General features: G+C 37.0%; 1 protein-coding gene across 1 annotated transcript; it reads left to right on the forward strand.

Moving 5' to 3' along the window:
* Positions 1-294: 294 nt before the first annotated feature.
* Positions 295-22,316, forward strand: Gp210 (nucleoporin 210). The gene is made up of 29 exons (XM_073088501.1): positions 295-544; positions 637-787; positions 1,645-1,765; positions 2,005-2,092; positions 2,330-2,560; positions 2,783-3,254; positions 3,417-3,502; positions 3,620-3,796; positions 4,498-4,629; positions 4,823-4,908; positions 5,333-5,496; positions 6,548-6,676; positions 7,345-7,487; positions 7,961-8,168; positions 8,726-8,845; positions 9,238-9,438; positions 10,028-10,270; positions 10,881-11,027; positions 11,706-11,816; positions 12,157-12,346; positions 15,252-15,352; positions 16,252-16,440; positions 16,816-16,911; positions 17,449-17,624; positions 18,321-18,460; positions 18,796-18,977; positions 19,345-19,537; positions 19,985-20,452; positions 21,951-22,316. Exons 1-29 carry the CDS (start codon positions 381-383, stop codon positions 22,187-22,189), a joined length of 5,148 nt encoding a protein of 1,715 aa, XP_072944602.1. The 5' UTR covers positions 295-380; the 3' UTR covers positions 22,190-22,316.
* Positions 22,317-22,758: the final 442 nt, after the last annotated feature.

Raw genomic sequence — 22,758 nt, forward strand, 5'->3', positions numbered from 1 at the left:
TTTGACATTACTCCTAGTTTCTTAATTCTTTACATTATGTTCTGTAAAGAGGTAAAAGTAATAATAACCATACAGCCGTATTTAATAGTTATTGCAGAATATTAATTAAGATAGTCATTTTTAAAATTAAAAATAATAACTGCGGGTTTTAATTAATTAATGTAACAAGTTTTTCATAATGATACATTAACTTGTACTGAATAAAATGCCCCATGTGATGAGCCAATATTATAATAATAAATTATCTGTTGAAAACGATTGTCACCTTTGAATTGTCAATTTTTTTAAAATTAATGTAGGTTTAGGTTATGAGGCATTACAGGTGTTTTTGTGAGCGTCTTATCTCTTTATCTATGTAATTAATTACTATATTTATTAAAATGGAACTCTTACAGAGAACTGTAATTCTAAGTTTCGTGGTATACTTGTGTGCAAATAACTGTGAAAGTGCCAAAATAAACACACCGCGATTGTTGTTACCGTGGTTTGAGAATTTGTATGTAAATTTCACGTTTGAAATCATTGAAGGCGGCTGTTATACTTGGTAAGTCATAGTTAAGGGCAAGACTATTGTTATAATTGATTTGGTTTATGTATCCATACACGTGGTTTGGTTAAATGGAATTATTTTTACAGGAGTTTGTCTCGGGATGACATCATCGATATTGAACCTCTTTACGAGGACACCTGGGGTCACTGTTCTCGAGCTGCACGCGTTTCTGTCTCCAAAAGATGTGCACCACCTGGCTCAGTCATGATACTGGCCGAAGAAGTCAACACAGGAGAAGTAATAGACCGATTTTAAAATTGGCGGGAACTGCTATTTTGTATTTAGAACTCGAACGTTTTAATATCCTTCCATAATGATTATACAATATTAGCAAATCTGATTACGTAGTATAAAATTAATGCCTTTCAGGAGTAATTGAGCAACTTATTCTGCATTTTATATAATCATGACATGAGAATTTCTATTTAACGTAAATGAAGTAACTGAATTCAAGAATAATGCATATTCATGGAATAATTAACAATATGTAATGAGAACACGAGATTTATTTTGGAATTTTATTCTGTTGTAATGCTGGATGATTTTAAAAAGTAACAAACAAATAATTTATTTTGTAAAGCTATGGTGTAATCTGGACGTCTTTTATTTGATCATAGCTATAAATACTTGTTGTCAGGTTATTTTAGCACCTATACAACATGTACTTACAATGAAACTCCAATAGAAATTGAATATTAATACTGGTTTCATTGCCAGATTGTTGAGGATAAATTTGCCAATTGAATGCACTGATTACAGAGTAGAGATTCTTGTTATGTACTGATGACATATTTAGCTAATAATTTCCACATATATGACAATAAATTATAAATTAATTTTGGTAGTGCCAATAGCTTAAAATATATTATTTAAAAAATCATAACAGTACAGAACGCCCCAAGACTCCAACATCTCAAAACAGTCCACATTGCTTAAGACTTGTTCGAAGACTAGAGTGCTACAGATTAAGAGTGACCTTGGAAACTCGAGGAGTAGACTTTCAAAGACTGTTGAATAGACAGAATAAGCCAAAATATTCTTAATTTTTATAGTAATTGTAATTTACTAAATCTCTCTTTATGTACTGATTGCAGATATTACGCGGTGATGTAGATATAGGCACAATAAGCTCTTTGAAAGTTTTGAGTACTACTTGGAAGCTTTTCTTGGAAGAAGCACCGGAGGCGTTTGAAGTTATTGCTTATGACGGTCAAGGTATTCCAAAAAATTCTTTTCTTGGATTATTATTAATTTATATGGTTACCTATTTTATTGTCCTTAAAAATGTTTTTTGAATACATTTTTCTCAAGTTAAGTTTGGTTAGTCTCATTTGTTAGTAATTTACATTACATCCATTGTAAGATGTATCTACATATATGTTATGTACTTACATCAGTATGTAAAAATGTAATTTATTTTAATTTATATATAAAAATGGTGTTTAACTTTGTAGGAAACAAGTTCTCAACCCTGGAAGGAGTCAGCTTTAAATGGACTATAGAGAATGTTGGTGATCACTATGGTGAAGATCTTCTGGTTAAGTATGTGCAAAATTTGTAGTCTCTCATATTGATAAATTTTATTTTTACTATAAATTTATGTTTCTTAACTGGACTTCTACTTTTGTTGGTTAATAAATATAAAATATTTCTTGTTATTATTATAACAATATATAATAATAACAAGAAATATTTTATATTGATTTTTTTTTTATTTTATTAAATATTCTTATTCTATACGACAAAAATGAATTAAAATATAATGAATCATTATTTCAGCTTAGTCCGTTGGCGCGACACGGATTATGAAGCACCTCATGGCGTTGCCGAGTTGGAAGCAAAAGGCCTCCGCTCACACTCAGTCCTGCTGTATGGGCAGGCGATGGGCGAGTGTCGTGTGACTGTGTGCCTTGAAGACATTTGTACGGACTTCAACTTGAGGGTTGTGGCTAGTGTCGTATTGACTCCAGCCACTGCTTTTGTAGCTCCTGGGGATTCTTTGCGTTATAAGTACGTGTTAATATTTCCATTGTCCAGGTGTTTTATAGTTTTACAAACCAGGTTGCAGTGTAAATAAATAGTCCAGTTATTATCATGGTCTGGTAATAGACCCTTATTGTTTCAGCTAAATTAGAAATATATTGAAAATAATTAAATTGTAGAGAGTTATTACTGTAATTGTAATCATATTGTTCGGAAAATCCGCCTTTCATTTCATTATTATGTTTACAGGGTTGTCAGAGCGCGGGCCGGTCGCCTTACTATACAAGATGTAGCGGACACCTTATACACAATGAAAGTACCCGACACAGGAATCGCTCTTCTAGAGGACACAATCAGCTTAGTGAAGGCAATAGAACTTGGCACTACTCCTGTTCATCTCATGTCGGGGTTAACTGAAGTAGCGTCAGCATCGCTGACAGTTGTGGAGCCTCATACAATTCGTGTGACACTACGACCGGCGAATTTAATTATTTATGGCGAAGAATTCACAATTCATTGTGTAGTGTTTGATAAAGATGGTCATGCGTTATCAGCTGGTCAAGAAATGCTGATCAGGTTGACTGTGGAAGGTCAAGCGAATGTAGATCTGCTGATGTCTACGGAGAATGGAACAATAACTGAAGCGATGGCGCATAATTCGGGACCTTTCACGGTTACAGCCAGGCTTTATTCCATTGCTGGGAGGATTTTATCGAAAAAGGTAGGTTATTTATATTTGGTAGTGTAGTTTTTCTAAAATACAGAGGACTTTCCAAACTCCTTCCTTATATCTTCCAAATTTGTTAGAAACTTACAGTTGTTTCTCTAATTGACTATTGTAAATATATATGTTAATTACAAGTGAACATTTTAATCATTTCAGGTTGAAGGCCAAACATCTGGAGTAGCAATAGAACCTTTGCAAATTGTTCCACCTGAGTTATTCATAGCCTGGACAGATAATACACAGTAAGTACATAACTCAAAATACACTACTTAATCTTTGTCTTAAAATATGTTTAATTATATTGTTTTTATAATTTATGTTTGTATAAGTTTTGTAATAAATTATATAATTTTTCACAGGGAAATTATTCTAAAACATCGTGGAGGTGGCGACGAAGCAGTCACGTGGTATGAGAGTGAAATAGGAAATAGTGTGCTCTCGCTCTCACCTACAGGCGTAGTGGCTATACACGGGGTGGGGTCCTTAGATGTTTCGGTGCATTTGACTAAATATCCATATATTCGAGCTGCTGGCAAGTGAGTGTCGTTAATATATTTATTTTTTGCAGTGTACTAACAAAAATATGTAAAAGTAACCAACACCTTACAGTCTCACTCAGAAACCTTGTTAAAACCATTAAAGTTACAACAGATGAATATGTAATGTTTATACTTCTTTTGAATATTTAAAAATCAATGTTAATTAATCTCCTACAAATAAATTCTCTTGTATCGCTTAAAATTGTTCTAATAAGTGCGTCTAAAGTAAAAATTACATTATATTAAAACCTAATAGTAATTAGGGTATAAAATTTACATATTTTATTTAAAAAAAAAATCAGAGGCCTGATCAGAAGTTTTAGAACATTTGGCATGGTTTGACTTTACTTTTTTCCATTCGAGCAGTGTGGTGTGGAATATGCTCCAAGCCATTCAAAATCCGTCCTTCTCAATCTTGTTATCCAAATTGTCCTTGTTACGTGTGTACAATGCATTACGTAATAAAGTTATTTCTTTCTTTCGTTATTTAAGCCCGCTCCACATTCTCGCGAGAATTACGTGAGAATCTCGCGAGAACGCGAGAAAAACCCGTTTCGTATAAGCTCTACATTCTCGTTTCTCGTGCTTTTCTCACGTTCTCTCGTGAGAATGTGGAGATGGCTTTAAAAATCCTTAAATAAAGTGGAACAATAAAAAGCGATGCAGACGGATAAAAAGAAACGATGTTAATATTTCAGAGTGTGGTCAGTGCCGCCCGAGTACGTGCAGGTGTCGAGCTCGGGGCACGCGCGTGTGGGCCGCGCGCACCATCTGCACGTGGCTCTCACCGCCGCGCATCCCACTACGGGGGAACTCTACAATTTTCATACGTGTGTATTATTTTTATTTACTTTTTTTTTCATTAAATTGCGTTGTTATTATTGCTAATTGTCTATAAAAATATAACATTTGAGTTATAAAATTACTGTGATGGCATATTGCGGAATATTGCGGATTGCATTTATACGAAATTATTTTAAGTTTATTTCAGAAGTAAAAACGTAAAACATTTTGGATTTTCAGGTGTAATTGCGGCTCGTTTGTAGTTTCTTTACTAGAGGGTCCTGAACCTCACAATGTGACGTCTGCTCCATGGATACAGCCTGCAGGTACATACCCTTTTTTACTTAAAGTTATATTTTTTCAAGTCTTATTTGGGTTTATATTTTTATATATAGTATAAAAATATTCCTTCATATTTTCATTGATGTTTTTATGAACGGTATAGGCGTGAAAACTTACAATTTATTTACTTATTATTAACCTGACTATTTAGTAGTTAAACTTTAATTATAGGTGCAGTTACATGTTTATTTATTTATTTATTTAGACGTACCAACAGCAAAACATATAAACACAATTACATTAGACATACAACCAGACAGATAATACTTATATGTAAGCCAATTATAGGCATGTACAGAAATCTCTTAAATCTAGTATTACTGTTAAAGCAGTTACAATTTAGTTATTATATGTTGTTGTATTTCCAAATGAGTTCCTCGACAGTACAAAATCAAAGCAACATTCCAGAGGGCGCGTGTTGCGTGCTGGAGTGCTGGTGGAGCGCCCGCGGGGTGTCGTCGCTGCGGATATCCCGCGGGCGCACCGGCGACACGGCGCGCGTGGCGGTGCGCGCCGCGCCCGCGCTGCGCTGGCCCGAGCACGCCGCCGCGCTCGTCGGCGCCACGCTGCCGGTATGTTCCGCACCTCGTGTAAACGATGTCCTACTCGACCGAGCCAACTACACGAATGTCAAACGTGACGTCACTCTGCCACACCTATTTCTGTCTTATAACAGCAGTGTTAGCGCTGCTGTGTGGTAAGGGAGACATACTTTTCCGAGGCGTTCCAGCTTAGTCCTCAGGGGTAGCGGCGCATCTGTGGCCGACCTCAGGTAGGTATGTCTAATTCTATCTGAGGTTGATTACAGATGTCCATGGGCGGCAGTAGCCAATTACCAGCAGGTGGACTGCATGCTCTTCTGCCACTCCTATTTTATAAAAAAAACGCGTAAGCTATGTGCGTACCCCTGGCAAAAAAATAATAACTTGTAAAATTTTGATTCATACCTATGAAATGAAAGTCTAATAACATATACTTTAACGACTGTTACGAAAACTAATAAATACAAAAAAATATGTAAAACGTAAAACTCGCAATATCATTGTTCGCTCTCCACTATGAATAGTCCCTAGTATTTTTCCCCATTAACGTGATAAATAATAAAGAAACAATAACTATGTACACTGATATATAACAATAACAAACATTAAACAAAAATGTAATACAGATATTATTTATGAACTGTGAGGATGAGAGTTTAGCTGCGAATAATACTAGGATGTGAGCAAAGGATGGAGCAGTACTCGAGGAGGGAGGCCGCATTCCACCGGTTCGTCTAGTTGGCTTGGTCGAGTAGAGTATGGTAGAGCTTTCAAAGAAAGTGTGTTTGTTAGCTATATCTGGAAGTCGCGCTAGATTTAGCAGGTGTCTTATATAGCGAAGTAGCACCAAAGGTTTCATGATGTCATATGTACTTGAATGTCTATAAAGAAAGCTTGTCAAAAGTCTCTAACCAGAAACATAAATGAAGTTTCCAGTAATGCGCGCAATCGTTTTCCCGTATAGTTTTATATTTCCCCAAATTCACATGAGGTTACACTTGACTACCGTACGTCTGTCTATACGCAAATTATTTTCTTTGTTAATTTAGCAAGAGAACTGTTAACAAGTAAATATTTACAGGTATTAGCCGAAGGAGAATCGCTTTCGCCGCAGTCGAGCGAGCCCCGTATCGGTGAACTGTCTGAACGCGAGGGTCCCGCGCCGCACAAATATCCAGACGTGCAATTGTTCACGTTTAAGTGCAAACGGGTATGTTTATTCACTATGTATTTTTTAATGTGGACTTTGTTGAATGATTGTCGAAGTTTTGACATATAACTTTACGTCATCGTTATATAATAATATATATAAGGCGGGTGACAATTTAGAGGATTTTCTTAAGTAATAATTTGTAATTTAGCAAGTTCTCTCGCTAGGCTAGGTAATCACGCCTGGGGAGCAGTTGTGCACTAACAGTCTCAGTTCGGAGCTTTATATGCAAGATCGCAAGATTGAGTTGAAAAAAATTTGATAGCGTGATTCAGAATACATGTAGCGCCATCCTGACGAGTTGCGGGAAGTAGCCACAGTAACAACAACAAAGAAGTAGTTTTTGAAGGTGGTAGAACCCTTTGTGGTTCGACTCCGGCGGCACCACCGCCACACCTATTTCTGCCTTAACAGCAGCGTTAAGCGCTGCTGTGTTTAGGTTTGAAAGGTGTGTTAAGGCAGACATGTTTTTCCGAGGCGTTCCAGCTTAGTCCTCAGGGCTCAGGAATATCTAATCCTATCTGGGGTTGATTACAGATCTCAATGGGCGGCAGTAGCCACTTACCATCAGGTGGACTGCATGCTCGTCTACTACTCCTATATTATAAAATCGCAGTACAAGTTAACTCGATCCATCTAATACTATATTAAAACCTCTTTAATTCCAGAAAGGCGACGCGCGTTTATCTTTGGTATCGCAAACCGAAGAAGAGCGTGAATCAGCGGAGTTTTCAGCTTCGTGCGCACCGCACGTGTCCCGCCTGCGCCTCGAGCCGCCCGACACGCACGCTGAGTGCTCTGCTGGGGCCAAGTATGTCTATCTCTCTATTTAAAAACTTATATGTAGTCGGCCAATTGCCCAATTTATTTGCGTATGTGGCAGGGGTGCCACTGGGGATCGTAAGGATGCTAGGTTGTCAGAACTACCTAAGAAGTGGAAAATTTCAATTGTTATATTTGTCAATTAAACATAATACGAGAAATATCCTTCTAATAATAACTTTTAAAATATTAGTTATAGTAACATGACATAAATTTTACTTTTTATAGTCATCATTTTAATTAATTAATTTAATAAGTATTTTTTTTTTACCTAGGGAAAAGCAGTGCACTTTATTGTGAGTGTGAGTGTTAGTAGTAAATCAACAATCTGTATTTTAAAAACCGGAACATTACTAACGCTTTACACTGTTATAATAAATAGAACATGACTGTAGTGCTTCTGGAGTTAAGTCACGAAAAGTCCTTCGTACAATCTACAGCTTCCTTTACATTTTCCAACAGAGTCTGGCTACGTCCAGGTCAAGAGGTGATCGTCAAGGTGTCTCTCTTCGACGCCGTCGGTCGGGAGCTACTGGACGAGCGTGGTCCGCAAGTGGCGTGGGAGGTCTCTCCCGGCCACGTCGGGATAGAGTTCCGAGCCACAGATAGACTGTTCGTTGAAATGGACCAAGAGTACACGCCTGTGCCCGTACCACAGAAGTATTATCAGGTATTTTTAGTTTCTTTATTTTAACGTCTAAAATTGGTTATAATAGTAATTTTGAACGTTATGTAATATTGGTGTTATAGTTGCCAAGACTAGTTCAGAGAATGAAATATAAATGAATACGAATTCTAAATTGGTTTTTAACCTTTGTATCAGACTTTATACCCATTAAGCAATCTAAATATATATAACTCAAAGGTGACTGACTGACAATAGTCATTTATCAATGCACTGCCCAAACCACTGGACGGATCGGGGTGAAATTTGGCATGCAGGTAGATATTATGATGTAGGCATCCGCTAAGAAAGGATTTTGATCAATTCTACCCCCAAGAGGATAAAATAGGGGATGAAAATATTACTTCGTAACGCGAGCGAAGCCGCGGGCAAATGCTCGTTAATAATAATAATAAAACTGTAGAATGAGGTGAAGGTTTCTAAAGGACAGACAAATTGTATAAACTCAAACTTCTAAAGCCACATCTCCGAATGACAGAATGCTAATGATATTTTATGTTTAGTTTATAATTTCACTCAAAACCTCATATTCATTTTCGCAGTTGGTGATAGCAGATGAACAGGCTATAGGCTGGTCGGGCGTTTTGAAGGCCAGCATACCGGACGCCACAGCTAGTATTCAGGCCAAAGTGGTTGCGCCGCTGAGGAGTGAGCATATGAAGGTAAGTTACCAACACCCAATTAGACACATAATTTATTATGAATAAATTCAATAGCTTGTCAGTAGTATTCGTAAGCGCGGCTTTACATATGACCTACTTGACTAAGGCAATATCAGAAAGTGTCATTTGTTTTAGGTGTCAAATATAATAACCGCGTCTTGTAATAAGATAATATTATTTATAGGTTCAACAATAATATAGATATGGCTTTCCTTAGGCCTTATTTAGCGTAGTGTAAAATTCTAAATTTCTGACTGAAATATATGAAAGTGTTTCTTAAATAGTATTTTGTTTGTGATATGAATATTGATTTCCTACTATGTCCATTAAATATGATTAAATAGAAATACAATTGTCGTGTTTTTTTACAAATGCTTGCATACAAATTACAGGTAATCTTAGCATGGGAAAGTGAAACAGTGCCGAACATAACTACAGTGAGCGGCGGCAGCGGTCGCTACGTCGTGGAAGCTCCCAAGGGCGTGTCTGCGAGCGTGGAGGGCGGAGTCCTTAGTGCTAATGTGCCCACCCCGGGGACTTACGACCTCACTGTTAGCGATATGTGTGTGCGTGGAGAGTCACTTATTGTGGAGGTATGTATACTTTTCGTATTTAAGTACTATTGTAATGTATGTGGGTAGGTTATGACGTGGTGCATAATAATAATTATGTCGCTAGTGTCATAAGACGAGTTACGGTTATGAGTCAGTCTGTGTGCGACCGTCAGCCCGAGAGGACGCGGTCTTACTAACGAGGCTAATAGTATTGGTGTTAGTGTTAAGGACACTTCAAATGCCGATCTGTGTGTGACTCTGTATAACTCTGCTGTTATTAGGCAGAAATAGATATGGTGGTGTTGCCTTCGAAATTGAACCATTATTTCTGTCTAATAACAGCAATCGTAAGCGCTGTTGCTTCCGGTTTGAAGAGTGCCTTAACATAATCCTCAGGAATATTTTCTGAGACCAACCCTTGGTGGAAATCCAATCTTTTTTAGATTAATTATTTATCTGTGTTGATTGTCCTCTGCCGACAGTAACTAATTACAATCTGATGGACTCTATGCTCGTTTATTGCCTTTATTTTCTAAAAGAAATGTGACTACCTCCCGTTACGTGGATTTCATGCAGCATTATAAAAGTATTCAGTACTTTTCTTATTGTAAAATTTATATTTTTTTAGGTGAACATCGAAGAGGTACTAAGCGTGGAAGTCTTGACCGCAAGAGCAGTTTGCGCAGGCGGTTGTGTGCCGATACAGGCGTTAGTCAAGGGAGTGTCGCATCGATACTTGACGAGTAGTCGTGCACCCGAGTGGAGGACCTCAGGGGAGGTTGTGGTTAAAGACGGAAACCTTTGTGGGCTGAAGGAGGGCACTGGGAGGGTCCGGGCTTCTTTGGGAGGTGTGTGGAGTTCTGAAGTTGAGGTGAGTAGGTGTTATGATATGGGTTACATATTGTTTGGATTATTTTAGGGTTAAACTCTATTTCGTATAGGTTTATATGTCCAAGATGTAAACAAAGGCCTATCAAAAAATACGTTTGAAATGGTAGTTTTTTTATTTTTGACAATATTGAAGTAAAATAACAATTAATAAAATAATAATCTAAATAAATTTAGATCAATTCACATTTTACAATTTTTATATTACCATTATTTCGTTTCATACAGTAATAATAATAAAAAACAAGATTTATAGTAGGAAATTAAAATGTGATAATGGTAACACAAGGTATCTAAAACATTTTTTGTGGCGCCATTTTTAAGTTTCGTAGCTGACGTTTTTTATTTTCGTGATCGTTGGTCGAACTCGAATGTTTTCTCGTTTTCATAGTGCGTTTGTTAAATTGTGTGAAGTTATAAAATTTTTGTTTTTTGTTATTTTGTTAAAGTTTACAATACGTGTAATCGTAATTTGACAATGACATTTCTTTGTTTACATTTTGGACACTTAATTATGAATCAGAATGTAGGTTATATTCCATAATGTAGGTAGACACGGGAACTTTAACGTGTAAATCATAATGTATGTGCAGGTGTGCGTGTTCCCGGCGCTGCGCGTGGTGCCGGCGCGCGCGCGCCTGCCGCCCGGCGCGCGCCTGCAGCTGCGCCACGCGGGCGGCCCGCCGCCGCGCCTCGCCGCGCTGCACTACCGCGCCGCTACCACCGGCGCCAACGTCGAGGTATGTACACCACTCGACACTCACCGCTAGATCATCACATACCGTATACTACTCCATACTCAACATCTACCATCACTATACTCTAATGAACAGTCCATGCCCCAAAAAAGCCATTGACAAACTGTATAGAACCTGAGAATCTGCCCGGGCAAAGAGGGTATCCTCGAGACCCGAATTTCCTGCCCACCGCTTATGTTGACATTGCCGCAATATATGTGCGCCCGAGGGGTAAAACGTCCCAGCACTTACTATACATCACTCAACACTCCCCAATAGCCCATAACATAGCGTGTACCACTCCCTACACGATATACACCATTACTATACGCCACTCAACACTCCCTACTCCAAAGCCCATAACATACTGTATACGGGGGGTATACTACTCAATTTACACCAATACTATATTCAACCATACACCATTCACGCTCATAACCATTTATCAATACATCTGTGACCAAGCTTAAGTAGGACTTATATATTATTTAATAACATATGTCCATAAGCAGCAGTAGCCACTTACCATCATATTAATGACGGGCTAATCGGCTACTTCAATAAAATGCTATTCGCTATACACCATTGTTTAACAGGAATCATTAACTTCTATACATTGACAGACAGTATAGTAAAGACAATCCTGTACAATTATTAACATTTTTTATTTATATTTGCCAGGTGTCACCATCGGGATACGTTCGAGGATTGTCGCTCGGTACATCTCGAATTATACTGGCAGCAACAGACATTGCCAATGTGGAATTGGCTACTGCCGAAGCAGAAATTGAGGTAAATTGTGTATGAGCCTATTTATTAGAATTTTGTCTTTATGTAGTTTAATCGGATTCTTAAGAACTCTGAAGTTTCTTGTTCAACCTGTAAGAGGAGGAAATGAACCTAATCATGAAAATTTTGCTATAAAAATTGATATCAATTTCTTTATTTATTTATTTAACTAAGAGATTTGAGTGTCATTTTTTCATATTTAATTTTAAATAAATACATAGTTAATAGTAATATTGATTTATTATAAATAGAAATTTGATAAACATTTCTAATATTTATCAACGCCTTTAATGGAATTTATTATATTCCTCTATTCTGAACCGTGTGTTTATTGTTATGATAGGTTGTCCCGATATCCGGTCTCCGTGTGACGTCGGCGACGCAGACGTTATTGGTGGGCTCTCCTACATCAGTCCGCGTAGAAGCTGCCGGTTTAGGTTCCACTGCATTATGGGCATTACAGCCGCCGCCGCGTCTCAGCTGGACGCTACGAGATCCTACCGCAGCGAGGCTATATACGTCACACGCTGATGGTGAGTCGTTTTAATATTCTACACGTTGCTTGTTGACTGTAAGTCGTTATCGTCATACTCAGCACGCACAATGGTCGTGAGGTGGGATGTTTTCCTGTGTCTGTCTGCGTGGAAGCAGGCGATCTAGGCTGTAGAGCCTACTGTGGGCACTGCAGCCGTTGCATACTCATCACATTATACGCATCGCACGCTGGTCATAGATAGATAATGATAATGATAATGATAATGATAGCCTTTATTAACAATCTTAATTCTTACATTTTATGTTTTTATATATGTATTTTTTTTTTTTTTACATTTAATTTATTTTAAGCATTTGTAGGTAATTAATTCAATTTTTTCTTTTAGACACCAGTTTCTTGATTGTCTTGCTTTCCAGCATAGGCCTCCCCGAGAGTTTTCCACAGAGATCTATCTCTTGCTTTTCTCATCCAAGTCGTTCCTGCCATCTTTTTAATATCATCTTCCCATCTTTGATATTGTCTACCTTTTCTTCTCTTTTTATATCTAGGACACCATTCCGTCACTTCTTTAGCCCATTTTACAGTATGACTTCTAATCAAATGTCCTGTCCATTTCCATTTTTGTTGTAGGATCCGGTACTTTATATCTATTACTTTTGTTCTCTTTCTTATTGTTGTTAGTGGAACTTTATCCTTTAATTTTATGTTGAGTATGCTTCTTTCCATTTTGTGTTGACAAGTTTCTAAAGATTTAATGTTTTTATTTGTGCAACTCCATGTCGGACATCCATAGGTCATACTTGGTAGAATACACGTATCAAATATTTTCTTTTTTCCTTTAATTGGTACATCTGAGTTTTTCATTATATCTTTTAGAGTCCAGTATTTCTTCCATCCTATGTTAATTCTGTTATTGATTTCCTTCGTGGTGAGGTCAGTAGTAGATATTATTTGGCCAAGGTATATAAACTCATTTACATAGTCTAATTCAATAAAGTTGTGTGGTTTAATGGGGATTTTCAAGTGATTCGTCATAAGCTTTGTTTTGCCGGTGTTGATTGATAGTCCAACCTTTTCGCTTTCATATACAAGTTGTTCAATCATGTTCTGTAGGGTAATTGGGTCTTCGCAAATTAATACTAGGTCATCAGCAAATCTTAGGTGGTTTAGTACTGTTCCATTAATTTTTATACCGTAATCTTCCCACTTGAGCTGTCTGAATGTATGTTCTAAAGTTGCAGAGAATAGTTTAGGTGAGAAAACATAGATAGATAGATTAGATTAAATTAGATAATCACACTGCATCATGCAGGTCATTTATTGACATTTATTATAACCATAGAAAAGAAAATCAAGTAGAAGTGGTAAGAACGAGCGAATGTATCGGAACCGTTGTCGCCAAACTCACACTTGCGTTGTTCTTGTTACATATAACACTACTAAAGTAAATATCATTTTATTGGTCATTTATAGTTAACTCGAAAGTATTCTAAAATATACAGAATGAATATGTAAAAACAACTTAGGCGCAAATAATATTAAGGTTTATTTTGCTACAACACATAAAAGCATTTACGTCATTTAGTATTTGAAAATGTAGTTCCGCTACTTGACCATAGATGGCAGTGATTGGGCTTAATGCAATTATAGCCCTAAGCACCTTAAACTTACGGACCAAACTTGCGTAATATTTCTCCTACTGGAATAGTGACAGAGTTTATTTACGATAAAATTATCGATACTCATCGATTTACTGTGAGCTATAAATGTAGAATAGAATTAAAATAAACAAGGATTAATTATTAAAAACTAAAATAAAAAACATAAGTATTGCATAGGTAGGTTATGTGTCATGAACGTAGGTTACGTAAAAAGAAGTCCTAAAAATGAATGCACGAAAGGAAAATGTTCCCGAAAGCAGACCGATGCTGTTGAAAAGGGAAGCTTAAGATTTTGTTACATATATAGAGTAACAGATGAAGTTTTTAGCTATTTAAGCTGCCGCAGATTTTAAATTTGTTTTAAAAATATATTATAAAAAAAATAGTTAGGTTAAAATGTTCAAGACTCCAAATACTACGTACTACATAGTTAACGTATTTTTGTACATAGATATATTTTGTAAATGATATAAAGTAAATATATAAAAGTTAAACATTTAGTAATTGTTCGCATCCTTTACAATTATATAGCATCGGTCTATTTCTCCTTACTAGTAGCACTCATAAATCCAAGCCATCGAAAAATAATGAGATATGTCATGAGAGATATGATATGTGAGTACACCTCAGCTATGTGAGTTACAGCTATTACGTAGTAGGTATTACGATACTTTTTGCCGCAAGAACCTAATTTTAGATTTATATAATTTTATTTTCTAAATATAATATTTTACCTTTATAATAATGTATATTGTAAAATATCGATAAGAAAAATTATACTTGCCCCCATTGAGTAGCGTGGATTCTTCTAGACGTCTTGGTATGGTGGAATCAATTAAAAAATGAACTTTATTTGAAAGCATTAAGGTTGATTTTAGCGTGACTATGAGGAAATTATTTTTAAATTTGATATTTTTAAGATTTTAGGAAATATAAAATAAAATTGTACTCAGTGATGGTACGAAACACCTCCATTTTTAATTGTCTTCTTTCTGCTATCATTTTTACATTCCAAAATAGCATAATATGTCTTAATAATTTATTTTATAGAATTTGACAAACAGCTGTCTCGAACCGACGCTCAATCATGAGTAGACTCGTTTGAAGGCAAGTGAGAGTAACAACGCCTAGTAGTGGAAGCCGCGCCACGCCTACTTTGCACTTCCACTTGTTTTTTCTGTTCCATGATTATAACTGGTGAAAATGCATTTAAACAGAGATATCTGAACTAAACTATTCTTGTAAAGATATAATTTCAATTTTTGATATAACTGTTTACAGATTTTCTTGAGCGATCCGTCGCCGAAGGTTTATCCGTCCGCGTGGTGCCGCTGAAACCGGGCGTGATCACACTTGACGTAAGAGTACGCAATATGGGACAGGTAATGTTGTTTTTTCTAAAAATTGTTATATACAATATACCTATAGTCTGATTCATAATTAGGTGTCCAAAATGTAAACAAAGAAATGTCATTGTCAAAATTCGATGACAGGTATTGCAAACCTTAACAAATTAACAAGAAACGAAAACTTTCACAAATTTCAACATAAAACAAAAACTTAATAACTGCACACAATTTAAAAAACGCGCTATGAAAACTAGAAAAAATTCGAGTTCGATCACGATCACGAAAATGAATAATATCAACTACGAAACTTAAAAATGGCGGCACAAAAAATGTTTTGGATGCCGATTGTGTGACCATTATCGCAATATAATTTTCTCTCATAAATCTTGTTTTTTATTATTATTACTGTATGAAATGAAATTGAGTTAATGTAAATATTGGAAAATGTGAATTGATTTTAATTTATTTAGTTTATTATTTTATTATCGATGTATTAATTTAATATTGTCAAAAATAAGAAACTGCCATTTGACACATATTTTCTTGATAGGTTTGTTTACATTTTGGACACCTAATTATGAATCGGACTATAAATATAAACAAAAAACTGTAATTAATATTGACATGTAATGATATGTCTCACTCTGAGACTGAGAGGCCGTAGTACACATCGCTAGCCTAGTGCCAATTGGTACATTTCTCACACCTTTAAAAACTTTTTTGTTAAAGAAAAATCAGGTCAGATGTCAGGTTTCCTATGGTATTTCCGTTCACCAATAGCAAGTGAAAATAAATTATAATAAACCCACAATTTAAATATCTTTTATACAAGATTTCAGCATTGATGCTTGAACTAATGACTGCTTGGAAGTTATTGTAACTTTTAGTGAGAGGTGGTGGTTATATTAATAGCGACTATCTTCCAATTACAGGTAGCAGAGACCCGAACATGGGACAGCACGATCGAAATACTAGGAATATCCGATATCCGTACTTCAGTGGATGGACTCTCCAAGGAGTTTTCGTCTGGTGACCGTTTAGCGTTGGCTGTCGGGACCACTGTACGCCTAAAGTCCATACCCAGGAGTACGTGGACCGCGTATGAAGATGGAGCGTTTGAGGTAACTATTGTTTTTCCAGAAATTCTGGGGATGTCGTTTGAGGGGATTATATCCTTTACTGAAAGTGAATCATCTCGTGTGAGTAATATAATATTGTAGGTTAAGTTCTAGCGATATTTTGCATGTTTTATTGTGCATAGTAATTTATTTTTGGTAATTTACTTACACATTTTTTTTAAGTTTTTTATGAATCCATACGGAAATAACGATAATAAAGTAATATTATGACACAGTTAGCAATCTTTTCTACTAAGAATTATTTACACCAATACTTCAAGCTTTATAGATTTTAGAATAACTATCAGAATTGACTTGCTTTCATATGAATTATCTTACAATATTTACTCTAATGTACATGTAAACGTTTGGTCTTAGGTGAAGGCAAATGGAGAGGTTCGAGCATTGAGGCCAGGCTTTGGTGTAATCGTGGCGAGGCACAAGGACGAACGTAACATCATTGAACGAGAAAGTGTGAGTATTGTAAAGTGACATTTTGTACTACTAGACCGTCTATACATATTACATATTATAAATTCTATTACATATAATATTACATATTATAGCGTCTATTACAAATTATATAGAGATAAGTAGAGGTGTGAGCTTTTTATTTTTACTTATGTTGGTATTGACCAATTGTCAGTTACAATATTCTTTTTTAGACTACTATGTTACATCAGAATATTATCTCAACTGAGGAGTTCCTGCATCTAACGCGGGATAGAGACCCCGCGCAGCGCTGTTTATAATAGTAATTAATTTACCAACAATATTGTGTATGTGTGTGCGTATATTCGAATCGGTGTTTGTGTAAATGTAAAGTATTGTAGGCTTACTAATTAGTGCTTAAGAACTCTTTTAGGCTCAAGGATATATGGTAGGAATGCTTAAGGTTCTCTGCAGCGAGTTACCTTTTTAACAAACCTACTTTATATTTTCCTTTGAAGCATTTAATAGACTTATGAAACACTAAGGTGTCATAAAGGTAACAAAGTGTTCTCACACCAGGTGATCCACGTGGAAGTGTCAGTGCCGCACTACTGCACCGCGGAGCCGGCGAGCTCCGAGGACTCTGCGATACGCGTGGTGTTCCGGAACTCTATCGGTCGAGAGCTGCTCGCGCCCGACGCCAACGTGTCCGTCGCGGCGCCCAAGCCCACGCACACGAGGCGGGCGGCTGATAGGTATTTACCATTAATTTATATTAAATTAATCCACGTGGAAGTGTCAGTGCCGCACTACTGCACCGCGAAGCCGGCCAGCTCCGAAGACTGCGATACGCGTGGTGTTCCGGAACTCTATCGGTCGAGAGCTGCTCGCGCCCGACGCCAACGTGTCCGTCGCGGCGCCCAAACCCACGCACACGAGGCGGGCGGCTCATAGGTATACAGTTATGCCCGTTATTAAAAATCAATCTATGCAATGATTGGCCTACCTTTCCTTTGCCTAATTTCTTTATATTAGAGATTTCCCTTTTTTCGATTTTCGATAAGGAGCTTAAATCTGTATTTTATTTCTTGGTTTATTATTTGAATTATCGCAAATTATTTGATTTGAACAAATTGTAGGTACATAAAAAGTCATAGACAACACACCTAAAAGCTTGTACTTACAATACTACTGTTTAGTTACAGTACTCCATTTTAGGACCTTCTTTAATATTTTGTAATCTGATTTTGAGTATTAGGGAAGTAAATAAAACTTTCGTATCTGTGACCTTGAAGTCTTTGGTAAAATAAATGTTATACATTTTTTATGCCAAAATACTATTTAGCCAATCCATGGAGCACATTTTCGATTTTTGTGCATACTAGTATATGAAAGCTATGATGACTTTTATTTATTTTAGGTATTTTTTGATGTTTTTTGTATTTTCCTAGCGCGCTCGGCACCGAGATAATCATATCGGGGCTAGAGTCCACCGGCGCGCTGGTGAGCTTCGCGGGAACTGTCGGTGGTACTACCGTTACTGATGAGGTGTTCGTGCCTGGCACCGATTCTCAAGCTAATAGAGTTGTTGGTTAGTATTGAATTATTCCATGTATATTAGAAATTAATAATAATAATATTACTTACACGCCTGAGACTCGTGTAAAAAAATACTTAAAGGCGTCTGGACCCTTTGTTTTAACTATTTATCTAACAATTTACCTTTCTTGTTATGAGAGGAGACCCATACCCTGCAATAAAGCAGGGATTGATTGAATATGATTATAAGACATTTCACCAATCCTTATTGGAGTAGTTTGGTAGTGTGCGTTTCACTTTTAAACGTTAACGACGGTACTGTAATTCTATTTTTCCATAAATCAATTTTAGTCCATATTTGTGCACTTATAATGATTATTTTCCCAGCGGTGGGTAGTTGGGCAGTGTGTCTAGAGGGCGTGGGTTGGAAGGCACCTCCTGATGTGACACTGTTCGCTGGTAATGGCGTGTCGTTGGCGGTGCTGGCCACTGACGTGTCCGCTAAGTACACGCTGCGATTGGACCGTCCCGCGGCCATGTTCACCATTCATCAGGTGCCTGTGGAGAAGGTATGCATTCAAGCATTAACATGACCATAGATAATGTAAGAAAATATCTTTATCGAAGCATGTAGTTCATCCTCTTCACCCGGTGTTAAGTGGCAGTTGCTGCCTATAGCGTCCATAAATAATTAATAAGATAGGATTAGAATACTACCTGTATTAAGTCGGCCACATCAAATATTTAAACATAAGTGCATGGAAGACTATGTTGGAAAGCTTCATATGAGTATCTCCAGCTTAGCACATCTTTTAAACCAGTATTTCAACTTTATTCATCATTGATTGGCCGGCTGTATCTAGGAGTAAAAACTCAAATTATATATCTTTTCGGCTGTATTACAAGTTAGATTAATCGCCACATTTATATCCCTAGATCGAGTTCCTGCCAGGCGAATGGCCTTCGTCTCTAGTGCCGTTGTCGATCGAGGGTGCCTCACTGACGTCGGGCCCCTTACTGTGTACAGACGAACAGAAGTACGCTTTAGAAGGTGTTCAAGTCGAGTTGCCCTTCTCATGTCGCACTAAACCGCCCCATACAGCTCAACCCGTACTGGATATTGCCAGTGGTAAGATATTTTTTATACTGGCAATACTTTCATTATTGTAATAATTATGTATAATGTTGTTCAAAATTGGGTAATTGTACGATTTAGTGAATCATGATAGATCTTGGTACAGGGTAGATTTCCAAGTAAACATGATACTAGAAAATTATTAAATTATTATTATATATTTAATGCATACTCCGTTACACAGAATGTTTCAAAATATATTTTTTGGTCGATAAAACATAATCTACACACATTGCTACTACTATCTGTCCAGTATTTCAACTGGACATTGACAGGTTATTTTAGTTTCAGGAATAAAACAACTATAGAATAAACCACAGGACTAAACTTTTGAAAAAAAAAATGTTTCGATCACATAGGCATTTAAAGAAAAACGATTTTACCTGCAGTTTTAATTTTATTACTATATCATTTTTTTTAATATACTATTTTATTCTACAGGTCAACTGGGCTGTTCGATAATACCGGCCGTAAAAATAACAGAAGCGATGGAAATAGAGTTGTGTGCGGAGTGGGGAGCTCTGCGCACCTGTACGCGGGTGTTGCTCATGTCGCCCGTACGAGTCTCGCAATCGAAAGTCTCCTCACTGCAACCGCCTACAGTATTCACTGTGGCCGGTCATCCGCAAGCGTTGAAACAGGTTACATTGACACCGTCGCCGGGTTTGAAGTTGGTGACGTCAGTGAGTGACGACATAATGACCGTCCAAGTCAAGAGCGAGACGGAAGTGTGCGGGATGGGATGGGTGACGGTGCAGTCGCGGCTGACGTCACAGGAGCTGCGGGTGGAAGTGGAGCGGGAGTGCGACGTGGCCTGTGGGACGCTGCTCGGAGCGATTTTCTCAATATTGCGACCATATGTGCCAACGTTGGTGACCATGGCGGCCCTGGCAGCCGCTTTTGTGTATGGTAAGTGCTTACGATTATGTTAATTATATCGAGGTATAATTTAGTATGTAGCGGTAATAGTGAGTGAAACAGTCTTTACTTTACAGTGATAGAGAATTTAGAAATTTTCTTATGGTTTATAATGATTTATTAGCTATATTTATATCTGAACTAACTGTAGTGTTTACATACTGAAACTTAACTAAATGAAATCTATGAAACTTTTTTTTAACTGACTTTCTAAAGAAAAGCGATATTCCTACATTATACAGGTTGAAGTTTTCAAACGGGCCTTCAGGGCCACATCCGAAACTATAAGGATTAGCGAAAAATGCTGAAAAGAGTTACGAGGCCGATTTTGATAAAAACTAAAACTGCATCATTACTTTTTTAAAATAACTTTTTCCCTACCCGGGAATGGAACGAGTTCATTTTGAAAAAAAATACACCCTCTATATTATTCCACTACCTGATAGTGTTGCTTATAAGGATCAAAATCTGTGAAGTAATGATAAATGACAAACTAAAGGAAGCCTAAATTTTAAGAAAATACATATTTTTTTTATATTAATATGGCAGTTAAGTTCCCGCCATTCATCAATTTAAAGATTTCACATATGGCTCAATGTTTTAAATCATTCAAAACGTTTTGTTCTCCAAGAATTTACATTTTTATGTCCGACTTAATTACGGTTATTTTTAGAACCATTATAATAGATTTAACTTGCTATGGGCGGAGTGTCGTTTAATACAGAAGTAAAGTTGACAATTTGCGAGATTGATTTTTTGAAGTCAAACCCGAGTGATTATTAAACTAAAAGGTTAAAAAAACATATTTAACGTTGAAACAAAGTTGTAAACAACAAACAGTAAGAATTTACTATTTAATCAGTTATCTATTTTTATTAAAAAATAAAACCTAAAAACGGCGGTAACTTATTTGCCAAAATATTATTTTCTCATAGTAAACCGTATGTCATGGTCATAACATCGAATAATAAGTTGATTAACCATTAAATTCTTCAATGGTATGACTTATGTATGTTTCTAAAGAATTATACATAAATCATTTGTTATGTATAACCCTTAAGAATTAGTATGCCAATGTATGAAAAAATATGTATTTTCTTCAAAATTTTCCTTTTCTTTTAATTTGTTACATAACATTACTTCCCAGAATTTGATCCTTATAATCGACACTATTAGATAGTGGAATAATATAGAGGGTGTAATTTTTTTCAAAATGAACTCGTTCGATTCCCGCTTAGGGAAAAAGATATTTTAAAAAAGTAATGATGCAGTTTTAATTTTTATCAAAATTGGCCTCGTAACTCTTTTTAGCATTTTTCGCTAATACTTATAGTTTGGGATTTGGCCCTGAAGGCCCGTTTGAAAAATTCACCCTCTATACACATTTTTTTGTGATTTCTTAAAAAAACCCTTAGCGTTAAAAACTAAGTACTAAGTAGTAAGGTACTAAGTACTCAGTAGTTTTTAATTTAAAATGGTTTTTTTCCAGTGCAAGGTAGATACTACCAGAAGTCTCAGATCCGCATGCCGCTGGCGCCCGTGCAGCCGGTACAAGCGCCGTCGTCCCCGGAGCGCACGCGCACGTGGTCGCGCAGCCCGTACGCGACGCGCGGTCCACTGTCACCTACGCCGCGCTCGCCGCACGCGCCCGTGTACGGTGACGCCTCCGCGCTACCAGATAACAGCTTCTCGCCGAACTCTACAAGGATGCATTCGCGGTTTCTGTGAAGTGTTTACGGCTTAGTGTGAGGAGGATGTGAACGTTCAAAACGTGCAAACTAAAAGTGCTACAATAACAGTTTTAAGCATGTGTACCTACATCCGCATGCTGCTGGCGCCGGTGCAGCCGGTGCAAGCGCCGCCGTCGCCTGAGCGCACGCGCACGTGGTCGCGGTCCACTGTCACCCGCGCCGTGCTCGCTACACGCGCCAGTGTACGGCGACGCCTCCGCGCTGCCCGACAACAGCTTCTCGCCAAACTCTACAAGGATGCACTCGCGGTTTTTATAAGTAAAGACGGCGTATAGTGTCAAAAGTGTAGTGCATTAAAACGTCGGCCGAAACTGCTACAAAACAGAAACGTGCTCCAATAACGAACTATTATCCGTTTTAAATGACCTACTAGCTGTTGTTTCCAAAAACAATGCAAAAGCGAAAACAAAAGTGCTACAATAGAAGACTATTATGATGCGTAAGGACAACATATAGTGTCGAAAGTGTTGTGGACTAAAACTTCTGGATTGGAAATGCTATAAAACAGAAACATACTACAGTAACGAAATATTAGCCATTTTAAAT

Source organism: Epargyreus clarus, unplaced genomic scaffold (genome assembly GCF_041222505.1).
Source record: "Epargyreus clarus isolate Ecla_fem2 unplaced genomic scaffold, WU_Ecla_fem_2.2 ptg000027l, whole genome shotgun sequence".
Classification (NCBI taxonomy): Eukaryota; Metazoa; Arthropoda; class Insecta; order Lepidoptera; family Hesperiidae; genus Epargyreus; species Epargyreus clarus.